General features: G+C 36.3%; 1 protein-coding gene across 11 annotated transcripts in view; it reads left to right on the top strand.

The window, feature by feature from the left end:
* The window catches only part of LDB3 (LIM domain binding 3), a 117,942-nt gene that overhangs the window by 76,181 nt on the left and 16,818 nt on the right, over nt 1–24,943 (top strand). For 3 of the 11 annotated variants that reach the window (XM_071749244.1, XM_071749243.1, XM_071749251.1), the window contains 5 exons: nt 11,689–11,724; nt 13,481–13,675; nt 18,348–18,455; nt 21,371–21,415; nt 24,162–24,289. In XM_071749244.1, coding sequence (XP_071605345.1) covers nt 11,689–11,724; nt 13,481–13,675; nt 18,348–18,455; nt 21,371–21,415; nt 24,162–24,289 — 512 coding nt within the window. Of the gene's footprint in view, nt 1–751; nt 1,650–11,688; nt 11,725–13,480; nt 13,676–16,431; nt 16,612–18,347; nt 18,456–21,370; nt 21,416–24,161; nt 24,290–24,943 lie in introns of those variants that run through there. The other 8 variants (XM_071749245.1, XM_071749246.1, XM_071749247.1 and 5 more) reach the window with 8 other exon arrangements.

Raw genomic sequence — 24,943 nt, forward strand, 5'->3', positions numbered from 1 at the left:
TGTAGGAAAGATTAAAACCTGAGGCGTGCTGGACATTGCTTGGCACCCCAGTCTGCAGTCAAAGGTAGCCAAGTGGTGTGTTCAGGAGGTGGCAAATAGGACTGTGCTTTCAAAATCCTATGTTATTCTACTTTTTGACATAAATGACTAGAAATATTTATGCAGATATCAATGCTTGTGTTTGTTTATACTGAGAAAATCTATAGAAAAGTACTGCTGAAACCTGTGGCTAATGGTTCTAACAGGAAGGATAGCAGTATATATATATATTTAGGCTCATCTATGTATTACAGAATGGAAAATATTTGCATTAATTTTGCTCTTATATGGAGTTAACTTTCACTGACTGCTTATTGCAGGAGAGAGAGGAAAAACTGAGAGAACCTGCTGGCAGGAAAACAATGGGATTACACTGTGTTTCTAGCAAAAGCAGCCCTGTAAGCTCAATCACAAGTCAAAGAATACATAGTTATATCAAGTTACTTCTCAGAAATTAACAACTGCAAAACCCTTCATACACGGTCCAAAAAGGATCACCCAGCTTTCTTTGTGCTAAAGGAAAGCTTTGAAAGCTAAAGGAAAATCCAAATAAATTGCCATTGCCCTTGTTATAAGGCAGGAGAGTGGTAGCCATGGTCCCTAACCCCTTTCTTTCTCCCTCCTTTCTTTCTTCTCTGTGTGTGTGTCTCTCTCTCTCTGACTCTCTCTCTGTCTTTCTCTCTCTCTCTCTCTCTCTTTCTTCATGCCACAGGGAAAGGTTTGAAACGGAACGTAACAGCCCACGCTTTGCCAAATTGCGCAACTGGCATCACGGCCTCTCAGCGCAACTCCTTAACGTTAGGAGCTAAACCCCCCCAGTTAGCAGGCAAAAACATGAGGCAGAGAATCATAGGAAACAAATTAATCACTGTCTTGAGTTAGAGCCTAAGAGTGTCACACACAGACTTACTGCTAGGGCCTTGCTCCAAGGTCAATTTCTGTTGCTAGCCAAAAGAAAACCCAATAATACAGCCCCCTTGATGTCCTTCATGATGAAGTAGATTAGCTTTTGTCCTTTATCTAGTATCAAATGTAAGTTCAGAATACAGGAAAACATCACTTGTGCTCTCTAGACTTTAATCCTAGAAGAAAATGAGAGGGAAGTTATTGACAGTATTTCTTTAGGAGGAAGAGGAATGAGACTTTTACTAAGTCTCAGTGCTGTAAAGATAATTAAGTAGAAGAAAAAAAGGTGAACAGGAAAATTGACTACTGGCCTAGACTTTGCTAAATATACAACATAGTTTGCTTAGTTGAATGATGCTATTTCAAACAAATATATTAGCAATACAAAGTTACATATTTCTTCAGTATATTATACTTGTAATTTGCTGAAACCATTGCTGTATGTTTTCTGAATTTCTCATTATATGAAAACCAGAGATGGCTGTGGTTGTGCAGGATCTCTGAGGAAATTACTTTTTGCTAGAGGTGATTTATGAGTGAGAAGAATATATAGTACAACTGGTGCACTGAAGTTTTAAAAAAAAAAAACTTGTAAGTTTTAAGGAATATGTTGCCCATTCTGTATTGCTTTTGCTTTCACCCACATTTCTTCTGTATATAGTAGCATGCTTTATCTGAAATAAAAGGTTTTAAAACTAAAATAATTATGTGCCTGTTTTACACAGTACTTTATTCTGCTTTAAAACGACAGCTTCTTAAACTGATTATTGAAAAGATGAGGGTTTTAGTTTCCATAATAGAGAATTTGGTCAAAAAGCTTTCCCCTATTATCCCTAATGCTCACTGATCTTTAGGCTATCTGACACTGCAGTTGAAAGAACAACTACAGAAATGAACAAAGATTGTATGAGGTGTGAATGAAAACAAAGCACAATTAATAGATGTTAAATTGCAACCTGGTGGTAATATAATTCATTATTGCCATTTGAATAATATGTTTTCTCTGGCAATAATTATGAATTTGTGCCCATGGCAAAGGCACTTGAGACACTGCTGGTGCTTAGAATGTGATCTTTTCCTTTCAGTGCTTTTAAGCCATGCCTGTCGATATATGGCAAACCTATGCCAAAGGCCCCCAAATATTTGTGTTTTCTGTTTGAAGTAGACTAATTCCCTTTCTAGTTTATGTTCTGATCGTTACATGATAGAAAAAAAAATGCAACTCAAACTGTTTGTGTTTCCATAGAAACACTTGATGTTAGCCCTCACCCATCTGCAATCCGAGTCAGCATGGATTGAAGCAAAAGTTTCTGGTGATAGAACATTGGTGTCTGCAGTGGAAGGTTGACTGTGGTGCAGCCCTATCTACAGCCTGCTATGGATTCTTTTGTTTTCTGTTCACTTCTGTAAACAAATTAGGTACCTTTACCTGGGAGCAGGAGTTCTGATCAGAGAGATTAGTGCATGAGATTAGATGGAAACTTTTACACTTTTTCCTGCTTCCCAATGTCTGGAATTTGTACCAGGAGTCCATACAAGAACAAAGTTCATTCAAACCCCCATTGTTTTTCAGTGTTATAGAAGGAAGGCAAATTAATTCATGGGAGGATTTTGCATGAATCAACTAAATGCTGAGTGTTTAAAGGAAAAAATAGCTATCATACTTTAAAAAAAATAGTATTTTTTTTAGTATTATTTAAGAGTACATGAACACTAATTTATTTAAAAATTAATTTCACTTTCTAAGAAAGTACCATAGCAATTCAGTTAGGATGTAACTTAGTACAGAACAATGATTTATATTTTCCTTATGGGAACCCAAGCAGATTCCGATCACACCATCTTATGAGCTCCTTCAGAAAATCTGCATAACTGCATGAAATTAAGAGCAGCATTTTAACTTTCCCTGAATGTTGTTAAAATCGAACTTTGGTTCAGAGTGGGTGGATTTTATTTATATATGAAAAATTTTGGTAGACTTTAAAATATCAATAGGTGCTTAATTTTTTTCATAAACAGCAAGTGTACCTAATGAAAAAAAATCTCCCATATGTAATTCTCAATCAAATTAAGTTGTTTTATGAGTAAGTAATAGTACAGTGCTTTCACTTAAATAGGGATTGTGAATTCTTAATGTTTTATGAATATAATATAGATAAAATTTGTTTCAAATAGTCCCTGTGCATGTACTGTAACAGAAATGAAAATCATTATTACATCTCGGTGTTTACACTTAATGTCATTTTAAAAGGTGTTTTTTAATAATCAGAAAAGCATCATTTGATTAAATATGAAATTAATGAAGATGTAATTGAGGAACCCATCCCTCTTAGGTCTCCTTCAGTGGATTTAATGATGCATATTCAGTGCCTATAAACTGTTTAATCAGATAGACATAAAATTGTAATCTTGCTTCCTGGAGGATACAAAATAGAATCTAAACACTCTCCAAGCTTGTAGGATTTAAATTCTTTATGTAATTACAGAAAAAAGTAATAGTAAAAATCGACAGTAATTGGTAACTCTTGAAACTTTTGCAAGGATGAAGAGCTTTTGAGAAGGTGTCACTATTAAGCCCTAAGGAAAGATTGTTTACTACAGTGTATTTCTACTGCTTAGTCCAGTCCCTCTCAAAAATAATCCCAAGTGATGAGCTTTGTTAATTACATGGTCAAATTATTTCTGTTTGGTTTTTTGGATATATTAAATTAATCATACCTTAAAGCTTACTCATCAAAAATCAACCTTTATGTTGTCATGGCAATCTTCAAGCCCAGAAAAATAATGTTACAGAGCTTTCATTGTACATTGAACTTTATGTAACTATGGAGAGGTGTAGGCAGCAGGTGGCAGGACCTGCCGAGTAATGAGCTCAGCCGGTGCTCAGCTCCACCTGTGCCCAGTTAGGGCTGGCCCAAGTGCGCATGCTCAAGGGCCAATAAAAGGTGGGGCTTGAGACTGGCAAGGGGCTCACTCTGAAGCAGGTTCGCAGCCGTGCTGGTTGCTGGCCAGTCCTCTACCGAGCCTGTCCTCACTCTGAGCTTACCATCACTTCGAAGTTCTTCTCCTGCAACATCTGGTGGAGAATGCGGGCATAGACCCTCGCCTAAGCCCTCCTCTCCGAGCGAACTTCTCATCCTTCTCCTGCAACAGAGAGGCCTTGTTTTTAGCTCCTCAGCAGGAGGCAGACTTTATCTGAAAGGTGGAGAAATTGAGCTGGATTTGTCATTCTACTACACAGCTTTTCTAGAGACTGTGACAGACTTAGTCCTGATAAGAAATCATTAACAGCCTTTAACAAAACCACCAGCTTTGTTCTAACAAAAGGTCAAGTCTGGCCTGGTAGTGCCTTAGTTTTATTATGTCCAGGCTGTACGTTGCTTCTAATTGATCAACTCCACCTGACAGTATTTCTTGACAATTTGCAGAGGTCTGCTGTTTCACCTAGGAAAATCAGTCTCAGTTAATGCCAGGGAGGCTAAGAATAGGTTCTTGATTGAAGGCTTGACCAGTCATGTCAGTCTTTAAAATACTCCTGATGATAGGCAGATATATCCATCCCATGCTGAATGTATTTTGAACCATGGCTGTTCTGCTGAGCAGAGGACAATGGTTGGTGACAGTGCTGCCTTCTAAATAGCCTCTGTGCCAGAAATAAAATGCAGGATGTGGACAGTGATATTAACTCCCTGCCCCTCCCAGTATTGCCAGTAAGGCATAGTGTTATAAGCATTTAATGAAGACACAGCAAAGCTGATGCCAGTAGGAAATCAAAACCAAAAGACCTTCAAGGTAAAACTGCTTGTCTGGTTATGACACAGGGAAATGCACATTTTCTGCTGTGGTATGAGACAGTTTGATATAAACTAATCTGTTTCCTGAATACTGCTGCCTTGCTTTCTACTCAAATGGTCTCCTCCTCAGCTCCTATGGTGCTTAGTTTGCAGCAGGAAAACTGACTGCATGCAGCGTGTGCTGGTGGGATGTGGCTGGAGTGTGACTTGAGGACAGGAGGCATGAAAACTTAACCACTCATCCTTTCGTGCATGAAGAAATGACACAAGGAGAAAGGTTCTGTGGCTCCTTCCCTTGCCTCCTTCTTTCCATGCCTGTCTACATGGCAAGGAGAGTAATTTTTTGCTATGCAAAAAATATAAGAGGTTGCTTTTTCTTAATTGTGGTTTCTCTTTCATCATGCAAAATGGTGTGGATATCTTCAGTAGCAAGGAATAAGTATTCTAGGGACTACTTTCTCACTCTGAAGCCTTCTTCAGGGCAGAAGAAGTGTTCACCAATTTTTCACCTTTGCACTCAGGTTCCTACAGGGACTAAGCTGATTTTATGACTTCTGTAGCAGTGTCTGCCATGAGTTTCAGTTACCAGGACTATCATTATATGTATCAGAAAATAAGTGGATACTTGTACAAACTCTAGTTTGCAAAGTTAAAAGGATAGGATTTTTCGTATGGTACCTGGTAGTACCAGATAATTACTTTCTTTAATAACTTAGATTTCATTAACTTCTTTCTGCAATATACATGAAAATTAATTGACTAAAATTTGCTCTGAAGCACAATAACATTCTTTGTTCTACTGTTGCTTACCAAAGCCACCTCACACCACTAAGACAAGCTGAGACACCTTGATCCCCTTCCTTCATTTGCCAGAATTTCCATTGATAAGCATTTCTTGCACAGTTGCCAAGAACTTCCTATCTATATCTATGTACTGATCAGTATACTGATACCAAAATCCTTTTGAAAGATACCTTATTTTTCCACAACAGCCCATGAAATAAAGCAGACTTCTATAGGTAGCTTTCTTATTTAAGAAGTGTAACTGCAATTAGAATTTTAATCACATTAGTTTAATATAATCTGATCTTCACATACCTTTTAGCACCTAAAGAGTGACAAAAACAAAGGAATAGTGAAACAATTTGATTGTGTCTATGGGATTCTGAGTGAAACCAGAAGGGAAAACTGCCCAAATACAATGTCTGTCTTCCTCACAATACTCCTAGAAGTTTTGTGGGAAAAATTCATAAATTCCTTGTTTTCAAGCCAGTTCTCTGTAGAACCAACTGGTCAAATATGGTGACTATAAGGTATGGTGTATCTACTTGAATGTATTCACTTAAAATTGAAAGAGAGAGGCCTCCAAATGAAATTAGCAAATACCATGAAGCTTTCCTCAAAATAGTTCCTAGAGAAAGTAATGAATAAGCTACCATAAGCTACCCAGTTTTGGGTCAGGGTTGTGTGTACTGACCTGTTTTTAACATCTCATCTTTACTATCTTGGCATTCTGCGTGTTCCTGTGCAGCACTGAACTTCTGCATGTGCAGAGATGATCACTTTAATTCCTACTGTGCAGTTTTTAAGATTCTCATTTGCATCCTTCTGCTGATGCAGATGGGTAACCAAGATCCCAGTGCACAATGCTGCCTTTCCCTCTCTCCACTCCCTTGCCTTGCTTTCAGTGTAACAAAGGAAAAGTTCTTGCCTGTAGCTTTCCAACAAGCCCAGAGGTTCTCAGCTGTGGTCTGTGGATCATCAGACCAGCTCACAGAGCTTTGTTTAGGGTGAGCTGGAGAACTGGCTGATAGCACAGCACTGGCACTGCTTCCTCTTATTCTGCTTCTAAATTGCATTAATGTCAGCAGAATTACTCTAAATACTAATCACTTCCTAATAGTTCATTTCCACATAAGCATTTGTTGTAGTTGACCCCAGAACGTTACATAATTACAAATGAGAGAGAGGGGAGGTAACAAAATACTTAAGAGACTTCATGAAATAAAATGTAATCTACATTCTGAAAGAATGACAGCTGCTCCAATTCTTACTTCTTAATTGGTTCAGTACCTGAAGAGACACATTAATGTATTTCAGGTGCAGCTTCAAGCTTAGGGTAGTACCACGTAGAGAAAGCCTGAATTTTCTAATCATCAATGTGAACACATTAGAAAGTAGCTCTAAAAAATTACCATCTGCAGTTGATCTCTATGGGTTCTTCTCTCAGCTCCTCAGATGGGAGAACTAAGGTCATACTGAGAAAGAACACTCCAGTGAAAGGGAGGGAATTTCCTGGTGTACAATACCCAAACTTGGTGTGCAATGGTTTTGTTTGTAATGGTCACAGAAAGAAACCAGAAGTCCTGATGCTGTGTTTGGGTGCCTGCAGGCAGGTACCTGTGGGTGAGCAGTGGGGCTCCAACAACCCAGAGGGAGCCCTTCAGGTAAATCCAATTGCACACTGAAGGCCAAAATAGGGAATAATTGTCTGAAATATATTCCATCTCAAATTGCTCCACATACTCAGGTTTTTTGAAGTCTTTGTTCTTAGTACAGTGATGTGTTTACCAATAAGATAAATCAGAGTACATGTACCTGCATGCCAAATATCACTATGTACATCTTGGAGGAGAGTTATTTTAACTTTCACCAACACCAATGCTGCTGTACTTGCAGCTGCATTTCTTATTTAATTGTTATATTTAACAGCATACCAGTAGAAGCCACTAAAAATGCATCCAAAGGTGGTATTTGCTTTGATTTTACTGAGCTGCTTTGATTGAGTTCCATACTACTTGCTGAGAATGAGTTGCTGCTTGTTTTTCCTTCCACTGAATATATGATAATGCTTTTTCTATTCTGAGGCACTGTCTGCCCAAACCAGGATGATTTCTGGGAGAAATGTATTTCCCTGTTTTGGAAAGCAGACATTCTAGCAGGATATATTGTAATCCTTTTGGCGTGGGCTGCTCACATTCTTAACTACGGTGGCTGAAAAAGAGAGACTAGCTCTTCTACCCTTGTTTTTCTCATCCCAAGCCAAAGTTTTAACTAAACCAGCATGGTATTTGTCTTCTGTCCTCTCCAATTAACTGCCTGTGATTTCTTTGTGTCTTCTGATGTCTTTGTTAGGGTAACAAAAATATAGCTTGGGGGCAAAAAAAAAAGGACAAACTTTCTCAATAGGTGTTTATTCATCAGACCATGCAAACACAGACAGCTAGAAACAGCCTCCATTGATCAGAAGAGCAGTGAATCTAGCTCAGGGTCCAGTTTCCAACACTGTCCATATCTCATGCTTTTGAGACCAAAAAAAAAAAAAAAAAAAGGTTTGTAAGGCAATTATGAAATAGCTTTCACACAAGTTTACTCCCAGACAACCTGTAAAAATTTCATTTAAAATTAGTTTGTGACTTCCACTTCTTAGAAGGCAATTCTTTTTGCAGGCAAGTATGTTCATGTGAACATAAATACATGTTATGATGAAAGCTATTAAAAGTCTTAATGAGAAAAGTCCTGTGAATCTACAAAATACTACTAGAAAAAAACAGTTTTTTATTTTTCTAGGTATAAACCCTAATAATCTGTAAGTCTTAATGACTGATTTATCTTTGCAAAAAGGACATATATCTGATAGGTTCTATAGAAGACTACTGGATGATCATTGCAGGACAATACAGGTACACTGAATAGTTACATTTATTTAAAAATCCATAATCTCTTAATAAAGAGGGTGAGCTGATTTTTTTTTTTAAATACTCTGTTGGGCTTCAGGAGAGCTTATTTCAGTCCTTTGCCCTGCCATGGACCTTCTTTTTGGCCAGAAGCTATTCTGTTAAGTATTAGTTCCTCATTTGTAAACTGAGAAAAATAGTCTTGCTTTGTGAGAATATGGAGGAAAAAAAATGAATTAGTATTAATTTCTTGCTTCAGTGTTCAATGACAGAGAAGAGCTGAAGGACCATGTGGTCTCCTGGGATGCCTGATGTTCCTTATGTCATCAGATCTTCATTTCAGATGAAATTATTCTCTCTCTACAACATCTTAATGGAACAGAGAGTAGCTATTCAGAGAGAGTCTAGATCTGTTATTCTCTGAGGAGAAGGGATATGCACAAGCTCCACATCTCCAATCGTATGTGTACACGTTTGGGAATCTTTTACATTGGGTTTCCAAAAATAAAATAGAACAGGAAAGTTTTCCAATGTCTAGTACATACAGTTTTGGATTCAACAGACTCATAACTGGAAAATAGCACATATAAAGTTGACTTGCAAACAAATTTTACATTTCATTAGTCAAACTATTACAATTCTTGCTAGTGTGTGGGAGGGAAAGACTATCACTTCACTCACTCTGTCTTTATGACCATGTCTTGTAGAATATTTTTATGAGAAGGAAAGATTTCCTCATTTCCATTCTATAATATACTGTGTGATTGGGAAGACAGTATATTGTATAAATAAACTTTGTTTGAGATATATGTCCAATATTTAATCTGTGAGAGTTGCACTGTTCTCTCAGAACAGTCACTGACTAAGGCCCCTCTATCAAAAGCCATTTCAGCTGGGGACTAAAAGGGCCACAAACACAAAACTCACTAATATTAAATCTCCTTCACATAGCTCAAAGCTTCTATTCCCTGCTCTGTTATTTGAACAGCCTGTATGGCCACAGAGATACAAACTGATTATAATTTTCTGAGCCAAATTCTGTATTTTACTCAAAAGTAACATTAATTGTGCATTTAATTAGCAAAAAATGTTTGATTGTTAAGGCTGGAAATCCAATAGTCTATTCCTCAAAATGCAAGTGTTGCCAATAGGAGACACAGCTGATATTGAGCCTTTCTCATTGTTAGTCAAATGGGAATTACTTCTGTTGACTGAGAAGAGAAACAGTTCCTGGAAGCAAACACATGAAGAAATACTGTGTGATGAGACTTTGAGCTCATCTTTCCCTTTACTCTCTGTCTTTTCCTTTGCTTTATTCTGTGGAAGTATCTTTACTAAACTTCTCTCTCCTTTTAACTTCCCTGCTACCATCACCAATGTTATCACATACTTACAAACTCATGCAAAAAGCTTTTGTGAAATCCTGACCTCAGAGTCAAGTGATGTTTTTCTGCACACTTCAGTATAGCCACAGCTACTGGAGCAGAAAAATTTGGATCAGATTAATACCAACAGCAGAGGCCTAACACTGCTTCTGCTTGACCCCAGCTGCCTCCCGTTTGGGCTTGACTCTAATTGCTCACAGAATATTTGATAACATAGGAAATAAACAAAGCTTTATTCTTTTCAGGCTGTGACTTTTTTTTAACATTCTGGCATGATTATGGCTCTTGGTGTGCTAATGCTTATCCCCCAGTACACGCAGAGATTCTAATCCATCCTCCTCCACCTAGTTTCACCCTGCCTTCCTATTCCTGATGTTCCAGTGAACTCATGGCTTGGTTACCATAAAAGAGAGTGTTTAGTTTCTCATTGCTTTAGAGGGGAACCAATTGATCTTATTGGGGTATTTACTTTCAAGACAGGTTCTTCCATTCTGACCCTAATAACATTCTTAGTCAGAGAGCCACATATAAGGGTCATATCAGGTCTGCTTCTGGGCTTAAAAAACCTGCCTTCAATTCACATAGTTTAGGGGTTTAATTTTAGTTAGAGGTTTAGTTAGAGTTTATTTGATAGTTACTGATTAAAAATAGTTAGAGAACACCTAAGCCCAAACCTTTGCTGATATAAACTGTGGTTTTTATCATTTTATTGGAGCTAAACTAAGGAAGGAGCTTGTGACTGTACTTTTATATGTAGACATCCATACATAAGCACAGAGGGAAAGAAATTAAACACTACTAATAATGTGGAGAAGATTAAGGATAGTCTTCCAGACAATAACATAAGATAATGATTGGAGCCCAACAAATCCACATAAATAAATACATGTATTTCTTTCTTTTGAAGGATTTTTCAGAAAGAATGTTCAGTTGGGTAAACGAGGATATTTGCTTTGTGATTTGTAATTTTAGATCCCAGTTAAGAAAAATGTTTTCATTTGGTATATTTCAACTCTAAACTTGTTGAAATTCCAGCACACTTCCTTAAGTAGGAAAGGAAGCAACCACCTACTAAATAGCTAAATTTAAACTAAAATCTTTGAGACTATCTCAATTAATTAACAGAACTAGATTTCATACTTTGGAATCTAAGGCTCAAGGATATTATTCTTTATGAAAATACCTATGCCTCATTTTCTTACAGCTATATAATTGCTTGCACTTAGACTGATCAGTTACTTATGTGAGCATGTATGTGTGTTTACAGAATAACAGCCTAATAATCATTGAAATGAGGGCTGACTTACCCCTCACCTCAATGAAGGAATGATTTCTCTTGCTTCTAATCCAACTTAGACTGTGAAAACCAGTACCTACTTGGGTAGGACAGAGCATTATTAAGTGATGTGACACATATAATCCAGCTTGTATGAATCTTTGTTAACCATTTAACTTCTTATCACTTAAAAATATTGGATCCTTGAGGACTGCCCAAGTCTGATTGTTTTACCACTTGGATTTGGCATCAGAATATGTTCCACTGGAATATCCTTAACATTTTCTTTTAAAAGGGAACTTACTAAAGTCAAAACTGGCTGAAATGATATACATCCATACAATGCCTAATTTGTAACTGTTAATATTCCTACATATTAGAAACATAGTTGTTTGCTGCTGAGAAGCAACATATGCTAAACTTCCGTATTTTTGTTGGTTTCACTTGGAGACCTGAAGAGTTTTCTCACAACTGCATTTATGAGCAGCCACTCTAGGATGCTTTTTGCAACCAAACATCTTTCCTCAACCCATCTTCTTTCTTCCTGTTTTTTGTTGCCAACACTGGCAATTTCATTTACTTTATTCATACTGTATCCCCTCCTTTCACAGAGACAAGGAAAATGTCGCTGCAGCATCAGAAAACAGGTAATGTTTGCTCTGTGTGTTTGGCTTACCTCCTACTCAGAGCTCACCTCCACTTTCTTCATGTTATTCTTAACTCAAAACCATGAAATTTTACACTGGAGAGATGATGAATGCAGAGGTTTCAAGCAAGAGGATTTCTTTGCTAGGGATTTCTTTCTGATGAAGACTTCAAAAAAGCTGTGGGATTGGGCAGGGGGGGATTGTGTTTCTCAGAACTTAAAAAGCTGAAAAATAGGAAGCTTTTATCAAATGTTCTAGAAATGAGGTATTGTCAGTTTGTGATGGAGTTTTAACAACAATTTCCATTTTAAGCTTTGTTTAGATTGCTTGAGATGTTTTTCATATCTCAATAAGATTACCTTTTTGGTATTTTAAGAATATTCATATATCAGTTTCTTGCATATCTTGATTGATCCTCAATGGATTATGAGGTTCAAAACATGGTATCTCTGTAAGTTCTGTCTTTTCAACAGTTGTTTTCTCCTAGAGAATCTCAGTATTTTGCCATTACATATATTTAAATGTATTGTTTTAAATTACTTCATATACCAAAACATACAAGCACTGCAACACAGGTACCTTTTGATCTGACCACATGTTTAATGGAGCAAAAAAATGCCTATTGATAATTTGTTATGAAGCAAACTCTCACTGCTCTGTCTCATTTTCCTCTCATTGATTCCTGCCTAAACAATGTGCAACCAATTTTTAATTTTCTTTATTATAAGACTGCTCATATTTGAACAATGTTTGTGTAGAGTTAAAATCTGAGTGCAATCATTATCATTACTAATGCAACTGGCACTTGGATCAGGAGGGAAAAATTATTTTAATTTTTTAATTAATTATGTCAAAAAAAAGGAAATAAACTCCTTGATTTCCTGTAAAACAACTATATATAAATTAAATTGAAAAAAACAAGTAACACATGTTAGTATTTCAATAACATTTTTATCTACAGGACTACGCAGCTGCTCCACTGAAATGCATTTGATTTTATATTTTATTTTGTTTTTCATATTTTATCTTGTATTTTGCATTTCATCTTGAATTTCATATTTTGTTTGACCAGGAACAATTTCTGATGTGTGACTGGTGTTACTGTCATACTGCATTTCCTTAATCTTGTATTGTTTGTCATACCATAGCTTTTCTCCACCTCCATTATCATCACAGTTCTGCTATATGTCTCATTTTGATATTCCTAGCAATGGGGTTTCCAGATTTAACATAAGGTACCTTTTTTAATTCTTAAAGTGTTAAGTGGTAATAAACTAATGTACTATCAAGATTTGTCATTACTTCGTCTGCAATATCATGATGATCTTCTATGGTATGAGGAATTTGAAGATACAGAAAGTGGACACTGGATATTTACAGATAGAGATCTTCTTCCAGCAAAAACAAAAGACCTAGAAAGAAAACCTTCATTATTAAACTGAGACTTAACTTTTCCTATCTGGGGTTCAGCCCTTTTAATTTATTTTTTTTTCCTGAAGGCTTTACTCAATAGAAATAACAACTGCTGTCTTAAAGGGCCATTTATTAGCATTCTAAAATACTGTTTTATTTTCTACGATAAGCACACGTGTCTCTGAAAACTAAAAAACTGAACAGCTCTTTTTCTATTAAACCCCCAGCTTCTTCTGTGGCTGGAATTTTCTGTCTCCCTCAAACATGTGCTATCACCTAAGAAATTGATAACGTGATAATAAATACCTCATTTACAAATCCCCTTGTAATCTTTGTTGCCCAGGCCTACAGCTCCTACACATGAGCCACAATATGTGACCTCAAGTATTTGGCATCCTCCTAAATCAGGCCCCACAGATGCCAACACTAAGCCAGTGGCCTCCAAGGGTTCTGTGAGGTTTGGAGTGGGTACAAGTCAGAGGGAGGCCAGTTTCACCACTACTGGCCAGAAAGTCCCTCTTTCATCTGGTAATCAAAGGTACCCTGTGACGTGTAACCCTGTAACTGACCTGGTTTGGAGCTTTGGAATGGTTTGGTAATAACAACCTCTAACTCCTTCAGACAGAAGTGCCCATTGCCTAAGTGTCTGAATTCTGAAATTTCCAGGAGCTTCACGTGGGTTTTATGTTGCCAGTGGCACCCCTGAGGATCTCACCTAAAATACAGAGACAGCATTTATTAAAAACCTTCTGCAGGGCAACAGCTTCTGTGATCGTTCTCTGTATTTCTACAAACATTCCCATAGTCAAATACAAAACTCTCCCATGTTATTTCTCTAAACACTTCGAGAACTTTTTTTTTTTTTTTAAAATACAAATGCTACAATAAGAGAGGACTGTTGCTTATTAATTCTTATTTTTGTTTCCTATATTTTCAATTCTTTTCAAGAGATGGAGGATTATTATGTAATGCATGCATTACATAAGGTAGACTAAGTACTGCTTTAGTAATCCACCCAGTTGTTATTTGGACACAAAGCCTCGAAGCTTAGAACTTCACTGAAAGAAGTGTAATCTATACTTACTTTTTAAAATCTAGAGTGTGTTTCTTGCTGTGTTTTCTCATTATGGTTGTTAACCATCATTATTCTCTTAACCTCTACTGATCTGTGTTCCTTTTCATGAGTGAAAAATCAGCTGAGAAGAGATATGTGTGTTTTTTTCCATCCACATAAATCACTCACATTGTACATTTTGTTTGTTACCACAAATATGGAGATGTTTGAGAACATCCATTTTCTTTTATTTTCCTTAAAATGCAAAATACTGTAGAGATCAAAAGTGTACAGAATGACTATTAAAAAAAAGGCAAGAAACTATGTAATATGAAATAATTAAGCTGTTATTATAGATGATTTATAAGACAGCATTCAAATTTATCAATTCTTGTCTTCTGCACCTGAAAAACTGAAAAAAAAACCAACCCAGATTTAAAAATCTAGAAAAGAGGCAATTTTGAGAAACAAGTTATTTGAGTTTCAGTGCTTACCTGCTTGCCAAATCAAAGATATGTAAGTTCTAAATTTGATTCAACACCTTTTAATGTGACGATGCCAGTACCCACTGCTGTACTGGGTGCAAAAAAATCGTATGAGTATTAAAACTTGGTAACAGACTGGTTAGCAAAGCAGAAGAATTAACATCATAATGCAAATGCATTGAGATGGAAGAACTGATCCAAATATAAAATGCTTATTATGATGCACAAACTATTGCAAAACATTTGCAAAACTTTTGGTGTAATATGAAAACCAGAATAGCAAGTAGGATGAGTATTTTCAGGAGCTTACTTTTTATGTAGATAATTACATATTAAATTCTTATGGGATAAAATACTGATTTTTCTGCTTTTGTCATGGGTTACATTCAACTCTGAGGTGGGTGGGCATAACAACTACACTCCCATTTCAGCTAATTAAGCAGCAAAATAGAATCAAAAGAAAATATTAGATAGAAAGGCTGAAAGAGAAAGTATTTGCATAATGCCAAGTTTGCATAGGAAAAGAAGCTGTAAGGAATAATGTGTGAGGGCTAAGTTTTGGCTGAAAACCAATAGTGGAATTGTAAGGTTTCTTTTTTTGTGTGGTACTTGCTCTGCTCAGGAAAGAACACTTTGGGCATTCTTTGCACATTGCACAAGACAATCACTGAGTTCCATCACCCACATTTCTAAGAACCCAGAGATTTGACATATGCTTATGAGTTAGGAGAAGTGAAAAGCTGCCTAATAGATAACTTTGCCCCATTTGTCTTCATCTGTTAGAGATGAGTTTCCAAATTTGAGTGAAGCTGAAACACATTAATAAGCACTGGGTGCTCTGATGGTAGGTGAAGACAGACACTAATAGTCCAGCAGGTTACCAAAATGGCCACAGGATACAAGACTGGATTTTTATTACTATTCTTTTCAATTAATCTATTTTGAAACCAAATAAAGAGAAAATTTAATATTTCTCTGCTTCATGCTATCTGTACCATAACAGCATGAAGAAGAACAACAACTCATGCTCATCACCCAAATGGTTTTAAAATTGGTGCAGTAAAATTTTAGGCTACATCTTTCACTTGTATTTTGTGTAGTGGTCTATGTGTAACCAGGGGTTAATGTTTGATGGGTTGGCCAGTGTAATGTAAAGTGAATTTAGGTCACAGGTGAACGGACTCCTTTTTAACATCTTTCCACTACCTGGACAAATCTTCCACTTTGCACAAATCAGAGTAAGCCCAAAAAACCCTATGCTGGCTGGACTTCTAGACTGTCAGAACTTGCAAGAAAACCTGCTGGTACAATACTATGATAATATCCTTTAAATTTTTTTTCTTATCTAATTAAAAAATTTTACTCCTAACTTAAACTTCAGCTCCAGGAATAAATGTTGGCTGAAATTTATCCGAGCTTAAAGAGTTTGTGACAGGCTCTTTACAGCAATTTAAGGACTGCATGCCACATTTCCTGCCTCTGGCCTCAAGTGGGTGCAGAACTTAAGTGCTGTGTGACACCTGGGATAAATTTCAGTCAAGCAGGATCACAACTGCATTGCAGTCTTACCTGCGCATCTCCAAAGGTCTAACAAATGTCTTTTTTTTTCTTTGCATAACTGTGCTTTCTTTTTCCCCCCTCCAGTAACACAGCCTGCTACTATGTTTGCAGCTTCAGGTTCAAACATAGTAGGTTTTATGCTCTCCATTTAAATATGCACCTTCTTAAGATGCTTCTTGTTTTATTCAATTTAAGTCTAATTAGTACCCCTGTTGAGCATGCTCCGGTGTCTACCAGTTCTGCCGCTGCTGCTGCTCCTGCACCACATGCTTCAGCACATCAGCCTGCTCCTGCTGCTCACAATACAACCAGTCTGATGACACCACCAGCAGCCACCTCAGTAGTGCAAGAGTCTTTCTCATCTTCCTTCCAAAGGTAACGCTTGTTGCTTGGTCCTTTTGCAGATAGGCCCCTGCGTGGCTCTGGAAACGCTGCATACGCATTCTTAGGAATGTAGTATGTAAAAGTTGTTGTCTATTTTATATGCTTTTACATATTTGGGTGTGGTTTTTCATTTTGCAGTATGTTGTTTACGTTTGCAAAGAGTTTGCAAAATGAAACTGCTCTAGAATAGTAGCTTCAAGTCTGCAATGCAGCTTTCATTTTCAGAAAGCACGCCTAGGGTTAAAACTAGAAGTGTTTTTTCAGCACTTGTAATAAAACCAAAACAATTCCTTGTAATAGTTACAGGGGTTGAATGAAGGTTCTTCTTGATAATGTTTCTGCAGCATGACATGAAATGGTAAATTAGAAAATGTCATTTACTCGTGAAATAAAGCTTACCATATCATAGCAGGTGGCAGCAATACATGGTGGACAGTAAGCACTATATCAATAAAACCACACATTTGATGAGTGACTTGCTCTGTAAACTATTAAGTCAATTAATTTCTATTAGATTTATCTACTCTCTTTAATGAGATTAAGCTATAGAGCTAAAGTGAGTTTCAAGGAAGTATGCATGCATAACACTGGTAGGATATCAAAAGTCACTCTGTGAAGAAACAGGTGGGATTTATACTGCTGTCACTGTTACTATAGTACTTAGAGTAATTTTGGAGACAGTCCAACTGAACTCTTTTGGTGCATATTATTCTTTGGGTTTTTTGGGGTTTTTTTTGGGTTTTTTTTTTTGGTGTTTTTTTTGTTTTGTTTTGTTTTTTTGTTTTGTTTTGGTTTTTTTTTTTTTTTTTGTTATATGATTATTCCTAAAATATGTCTACTTTAGCATGAGTTAAAAATCCATGGGAAAAAAAGCCCACTTCTAGTAATACAAATATTTGAAATAAGTATTGTGCAATACCTAAGACCTAAGATGTAGTCTGTTATATCTTAGTTTTAGGTAAGTAGAATTAGAAATGGTCTCCTGGCTCTGTTTCTTGTTTAATTTTTGCTAGATGACTTAAATTATTTATGTATACCAACTACTTAATTTCTTACTTTAGTCAGTTTTTACCTAACCATGACCTACTGAATCCAATGTTTTTATTCCAGTGCAGGAAAATCAATGACCTAGCCAGCAGAGAAGGTTTGCATTATGTATTATTATGTATTTCACAGTATTCTGTGAGGCACTCTATGCATGAAATAATGATACAGATTAAGCAATTTTTATCTCTCTACAGTTGAAACTGTACCATGAAGAAAATGGATTATCTAATATATACTTCAAAAATAAAAGCCTCTACTAAACTAATCATGCCAATGACTTTTGGCTTTAACAGGAAAATTTTTGGTCTGGTACTGCTTGCATATTAAAACCTTCAGCTTGAATTCAGACTCAAACATCTTCAGATCTTGCAGATAAAAATGTATCAACGTGTATCAACAACAAAAGTCCTGTCCTGAAATATTGTCTGTCTTGGTTATCAATAGACTGTGGTTTTAAGATTTTTACATAATGTGTACGTTTTGTCTTGTGTTCTGTAGGACTGTGCTTGGTTGTGGTGTTCTGTAAGTCTGCAGATCTATGCTACAGAAAATGTGTTCCTGGTTACTATGCAGCAGTCCTGTATCTGAACTTCCACAAAACTTGATTTTGATGTCACTGTTTTTGTCCCTCTCAAATTACTCTGTACATACTTTCATGCTTTTTACTGTGTCTTCTGCAGAGTGCTTGCAGCCCCCAGCTCTCTTTCACAGGCTAAGCCTTTCCATGGGTCCAAGAACATGTCATTAGCAGCTTCCACTGTTTCATCTGCTGTCTCATCTCAGTCTAGGTATATCTGTAATGCACTCTTCAACTTAATTTGGTTTTATTCTGTATTACTTCTCTGTTTTAAGATTTTGATCTTAACAGATTGGCTTGACAGAGACTGCTGAAAAGCATGATGTGTTTAAAAGAACAGCCTTCTTGCTTATTTTTCACATTAAAACTGAGCAAGGACACAGCTAACTTTTAGATTGAGGATAAGTGCCCAAAAGACCCACTTGGAACAAAGATATTTCAGTTGGTGTGGTTTTTGCAATCTTAAAGTGAAAGTATTTGTCAGGCAACACTGGGTAAGAATGGCAGACTAATTTTTTTTTTTTTCCTTGGTGAAAATACAGGATCAGCTGAATCACAGACCTATTATTATGCTCTCAATCATGACTAATGAAAGGCCACTGGTAGGACTAAGTTCTGTATGGCCTTACTGCTCAGACTTTTCATTGTTTTCATTTAACTTTGTCAAGAGTAATAGAGGAGAAAGTAGTAGGTTTTAAGCTTTGTTATTTAAACATAATGTCCAGGAATAATGAAACACTGAATCAGCAATACATTTGAGATTATAATTATCCATGCCTCCCTTGATATAAAAAGGTAGTTAGGAATCATATGACATGACCAAAGCAAGTTTTAAGGCTACAGGAAGTATAATGATCTTTTTCTCAAGAGTATCATAGAAAACAGCAGTTAGGTGGTGTGCATAGGTACCTGTTTGAAAGCAGCTTGGTTGGCTTCACATCACTGAAGCCAATGCAGAAATGAAATAACTACAGAACAGAAGATGAGAAGAGTTCTGAGTTTTCGGATGTAACCATGGCTTTTCACAACCATAGGATTTAAATCAGGCATGTAACTCCCATATGGAGCTGATAAAATTTATTAAGTAAAATGAAGTACTGATATGTTTGAGTGGAGGTGCAGTAATTGTAACTTCTGGTCTCTTCCAACCTGAGGGTTCTGTGAATCTATGAAAAGCAAGTGTCCAGTCCAGAAAGCACTGCTAATCAGGCTACTAAAAACTATTGCTCCTTCCTGGCAATTATTTAAGTCAGAGATACAAGATCTACAGCATCCCAGCTTTATCCACTACTGCCCTAAAATCCTACTTGTCAACTGCCTCGTGCTGACAGAAACAAGTGAGGTCTTACCCAGTATCTCTCTTGGAAGTTTAGTAATTCAGTGATCCTTGGAACATGAAGGCAAATCAGAGAGTTGTAGGACCTGGGAAAAATTGGTTGCCTGGTCACCAATTACAAGATGCAATCTCAGTTTGGGCTTTTTTGGGGGTGATCTTTGGTTGGTTTTTTTTAGTTGGTTGGTTGGTTTCTTTGGAGGGATATATTGCAGCTGAAACAGGTTCCTTATCGTTGCTTTAAAAACTGTTTTTTAAAAAAAAATTTGGTTGAAAAAACGTTATGTGTTATAGGTAATGTAATCAAACATAAGGAATTAAAATTGGCTTCTTCCTGATTTAATAATTCAATAGTATTCATTTAGAAATCAAGCAATGCATATAAAAATATAGATTTAAAAATCCAGTTTCAGCATTGCAACATTTAATATTATTTTAGTAGAAAATAAAATAGGGATGGCCTTAGTTAGAAGATTATCCCCATCATGTAAAATTGAGATTTTACCACCATTGTTCTACTCCATGTTGGGGTTTTTTTTCCTTCTAGATACCTTAAAAAGGTCCATCAAGAAAATGCAGGGCGATTTCTTGATCAGTGCAATTAACTATTAAAAACTGATTTTAAACTTGTGTACATCGGTTCTATAGTGATTTTTGCTTTTGTGAGGAAAGGCCACATGCTTAACACCTAACATGACTAAAATATAATATTCCTAAAGAGAAATGTTTCCAGTAACCAATAACTCCTTAACTGATCATGTTACTTTTAAATCTGCAAAATTAATCTTAAATTTGTACTTAACAATCTTACTTATAAAGAAAAAATCCTGTCCATAAGTGTTTAAAATAATCTACAAAGCTCTTTATGCAATTGGTAATTCTATCTATAAAGCGAAACAGAGAGACAGTACTCTGGGGACAGGAAATTATGATTGTGTGAGGAAGGTGTAGCTTCTGTGATCCTCAGATTTTAATCCAGGCACTGCCTCTCTTCTCCAGAAGCTGGGAAAATAACTGGCACACGTAGGCTTCTGCTAATTCTGGGAAATGTGGGCTCTGCTTTTGTGGGATCTGATTGTTGCCAACTGCACTGCTCTGCATTTAGACAGTAACTGTGTTCGTTCTGTATCCTCATGGTTCTCCAATCATATGTTGTGCAGACTTTTAAGTACTTTCTGCACTTACATAAATGAATGATTTATGTTCTTAAATAATGCTGCTTCCCCAAGAAAAAAAAATGTACCTGTTTACCTAAGACTGAATAGTAGAGTAGTACTGCCAGGAAGTTTAATGTGATGGCTTGATGTTGTTTCTTCAACTACTTCCAGCCTGTCCTTTCTGTGAGGTTTTTTTAGTTGCTTCATAAGACAGAAAGTTCAGCTGATCTTTGGGCTTTGATGCAGGTTTAAGATTTGGTGCAACTGCCTAGCCTGTGACACTTGCAAAGAAACTAATTTTTCTGTGCTAATAAAAATGGTGAAAGCAAACAGTCCAGTGCTTGAACTGAAGTTCCCCAATTAAAGAATGAGCAAAACAGGATGAGAGTGACTTAGGGAGCAATGCACTCGGCTCATTTGTTATATTATCATTAGTCAGTTTTCACTGTGATTCCTAGATTAAACAAGATTAGCAAAATGTAATGTAATCCTGCTCTTACATGATGATAAATGTATACCTGTTGTTACTTTGGCATTCAAGAGCACCTCTTATTCATAAGGAAATTCACTTTAGGGCAAGATATCCCAATTTTCTTGGTATATTTTTTTTCAAATACAAATTTTGTCTCATTTTAGTTTCAACCGGCATTCTTCCACCTCCATCAGCTACCAGTCAAAGAGGTATAAAAATGTTTTCTGCAGCTACTCTACCTCAAAAGCACTTAACAAACCAGTTTATTGCTGCTAGTGGGCATCTAGCAAAGTATTAACATAAAAATTACCTGCTTAGAAATATTTACTTTTTTCTTTTTCTGACAACTACTAGTTTTCAGAGCCAGAATTTAATTTGCTGTCTGGCATGTGCCACTGACTGCTAGAGATAAATTTAGTAAAGGTGCTTTCACTGCTTTTTGAGATGCCATTGCTTCCTCTTCCATAAAAGAATGTTTGATCCTTGGGATATCTTTCAATTCTTTCTTTTCTATGTTGTTTTTGTATTCCTTTTGGTCACATTCTGTTTTCCTTTCTTCAGCAGAAAATCTGATAAACCTTTTAACTTCACTAAAACCCTTAATGATGCAAAGTAATACTTTATTTCTCTTTGACAAGCCTTTATCTCTTCCTTACTATATTTAATATGCATCATACACTTATAAAAGAGTTCAGCAGTTGACTTCTTTTAATTTTGCCATGACTTTGGTACTATGACTATGATTTTTTGTGTGCATGTTGTTTTTGTTCTTTTCAACTTTGTCACCCTGAGCATACAAGGAGATCCAGTGACATGGTTTTACCATGCTATTAACACTGGGAAACACTGGAATTTGTAATGGACTGTCATAAAAGTATCATTGTTAAGTATCATTGCTCTGGCTCAGAACTTCTTCATGCATTTTGTGCATTAAGAGAGAGCTTCAAATGAGTCTTTCTACCAATGGAGCTGCACATCTTGGAGTAGAGTGAGTGTGTGCCAGCTTCAGATTGAGGCTCTATGGCACAAGATTTAAAGTCTTTTAGTCCACATTGTAAACACTGATGACTGATCCTGTGAAGGTAAGTATGTTTTACTGGTTTTCTGCCTAGTTTATCTTGAATGTTCTGTTTTAAAACCAGGAAAAATCTTTTGATGGTGTGTATTTAGCTAAAGGCCTTCTGAAAGCAGTGTGTGAAGCCAGTGCACCTGCAGTGTTTGGTTCCCTGTCTGTGCTGTGGTGGGAGCACAGTGACCCCAAGTACAGAACAATCTTAAGCATTACAGATGAGGAGGTATCAACAGGAAATAGATGGTAAGAATTGAAAGTAAAAATATCTTCCTGTGCTTAAAAAGATTTGGCAACTACAAAATAACAGCACAGTTCACAGCAGAATTTACGGTGAATACAAACCTGCTAAAAATAGTTTATCTTGGAGGGTCTTGTTCACTCATTGTATAGTAGACCCAAATCCATCCCTAGGCTCTAAGCTAGGGGCTTATACAGATATAATTAGCTTTAGACAATGTAGCAACAGTTAAGCTTCTAGGTCAAACTAAATAAAGAACATAAATTATCCTGAGTCAGCAATGCTATGCAAACTAGATTTGCAGAAGCACTGTCAAAGTGGCAAAAAGCTATGTTTTGAGTATAGGTTTATTTTGTTCAAATCAAAAGTTTATATTTATTTCAAGTTATACTTAAGTATACTTAAGTATACTTATTTCAAAAGTTTATATTTTATTTCAAAAGAAAACAAAAGTTTATATTTGTCAGAATGTTTTTAATCTCTAGTGGAAAGAATTTTCTGGGTTTGCCATATATAAAAATTATAACATTACTCTCCAGATGGTATCTATGTCAAGATCTCCATCTGTGTTAAACAAAGTGCAAGTCAAGATGGACTAATAGCCTGGCAAAGCTGGACACTTCTGTTCTTATGTTGACAAAGAACAACATTCTTTTCCTATAGACAAAGCTGCTAAGGAAATAACTCCTGAACTGTCAGCACAAGTGTTAAGGATCTATTTCATACAGACAGTGAAATTGAAGGGAGAAAGTAAGACTGCTGCTCAGTAGTGAATGTTTTTTACTACTCCATGCATCTTGGTATCTGTTCCTCCCCTTCCTTGTACTTGATTCTCTCCTCCTTGCTTCATAATCCTCTTCTAGTGGTATATGAAGAAAAATCACTATAAATAAAATAATCCTAAGTAATAAGCAAACAGGCATATGTGTTCAATGTGTTACTACAATCAAACTGAGGATCACCATCCAAGCCATAAAACAGATAAAACCAATTTCTTATTGGTGTTTGGAATCCTTAGCAATGTTTTTAATCTAGGAATGCTGAAATTGCATCATAACATTGCATATCACATGCTTTTATGTTAGCTGAATCTGAACATTAGAAGAATTAACATAAATTGTGGTTTCAAGTCTATATAGGGAAAAGAGTTTGAGAAATGTTTTTTAAAGGTCACTACAAGCTTTTTGAAAAGAATACAACACTTATAAAGAGTACTTAGTTTTCATAGTAGTAGTAGTTGTGCTGAGCCAGGATCTTTTGAAGTCAAGATATCCCTGATTGGTTTATCTTAGACAGGAACAGGCTTGGTTGTTTGTACAGGGAGAGCAAACACAATCTTTGTCTGTTCCAAAAGTCTGATCCTGTGTTAGAGTTCCTTTAATAAATTTGTCATATTCTTTCAGTAAGCTATTCACTGTGACAACGAGCAACTTGGCATTATTTTAAGTCCTTATTTGGCTAATTTTTATTTCCAAAGAATTGTCCAAGACTTCCTTAGCAATAATAAAGACTAATGAATCTCAGAGTATTCTCTCTGTAGCTCTCAAGGACAGTTCCTCTCGGAGTGATTTGGAAGCTGCCAGATTTGTTCTTTCATAATCAAGTAATGTTTATAAAGTTACTCATCCCTTCACTTTACTTTTAGAAATACAAGCCAGTCATATACACCAATGCCAGTTTCTGGAAGCTATGCTGAAAGTCCTGCTCCTTCTGCTACTTCAAAACCGAGAGTTGTTACAACTGCCAGCATAAAGCCCTCTGTCTATCAGCCAGGTAAGGTGGCTTCAAACTAATGAAAAGATTCAGGAAAAAAATGTGCATGCACTAGAAAAGGCTGCCCAGGGAAGCTGTGGGTGCCTCATCCCTGGAAGTGTTCAAAGCCAGATTGGATAGAACTTGGAGTAAACTGGTCTAGTGGGAGATGTCCCTGCACATGGTGGGGGTGTTGGAACTTACAAGATCTTTAAGAGCCTTTCCAACCTAATCCATTCTATGATTCGGATTCCTTTAGAAAAAGAAAATGCAAATAACAGACATTTTGCAATAGGACACACACACATCAGGAAATATTTATATACGTGGAACTACTTCCTTGTTTTGCTTCAAATTTTCTGAAGATCAATGATTATGTTGTATTAATATTCTGCTTTAGAGTGAGAATATGGAACAAAAGCAGGAAGAAGAATAAAAGGGAAAAATTCAAAAAATGTGTAGCCTGACTTTCCAAAAGAAATACATTTGAAAAAAAATGCAGTGCCCAGTTAGGAGCCCTTCAGAACTAATAAAATACCATAGGACTGCACAACTCAGAAAGGTGATAAAGTAAATGAAGGTAGCTTGAGCAGAATGTATCTGTAAAATAGATAATGGCATGCATTGAACTTCTCAAACTCAGGCTTATATTTGAGATGAAGAATGACCTATTAA

Source organism: Heliangelus exortis, chromosome 7 (genome assembly GCF_036169615.1).
Source record: "Heliangelus exortis chromosome 7, bHelExo1.hap1, whole genome shotgun sequence".
Taxonomy (NCBI): domain Eukaryota; kingdom Metazoa; phylum Chordata; class Aves; order Apodiformes; family Trochilidae; genus Heliangelus; species Heliangelus exortis.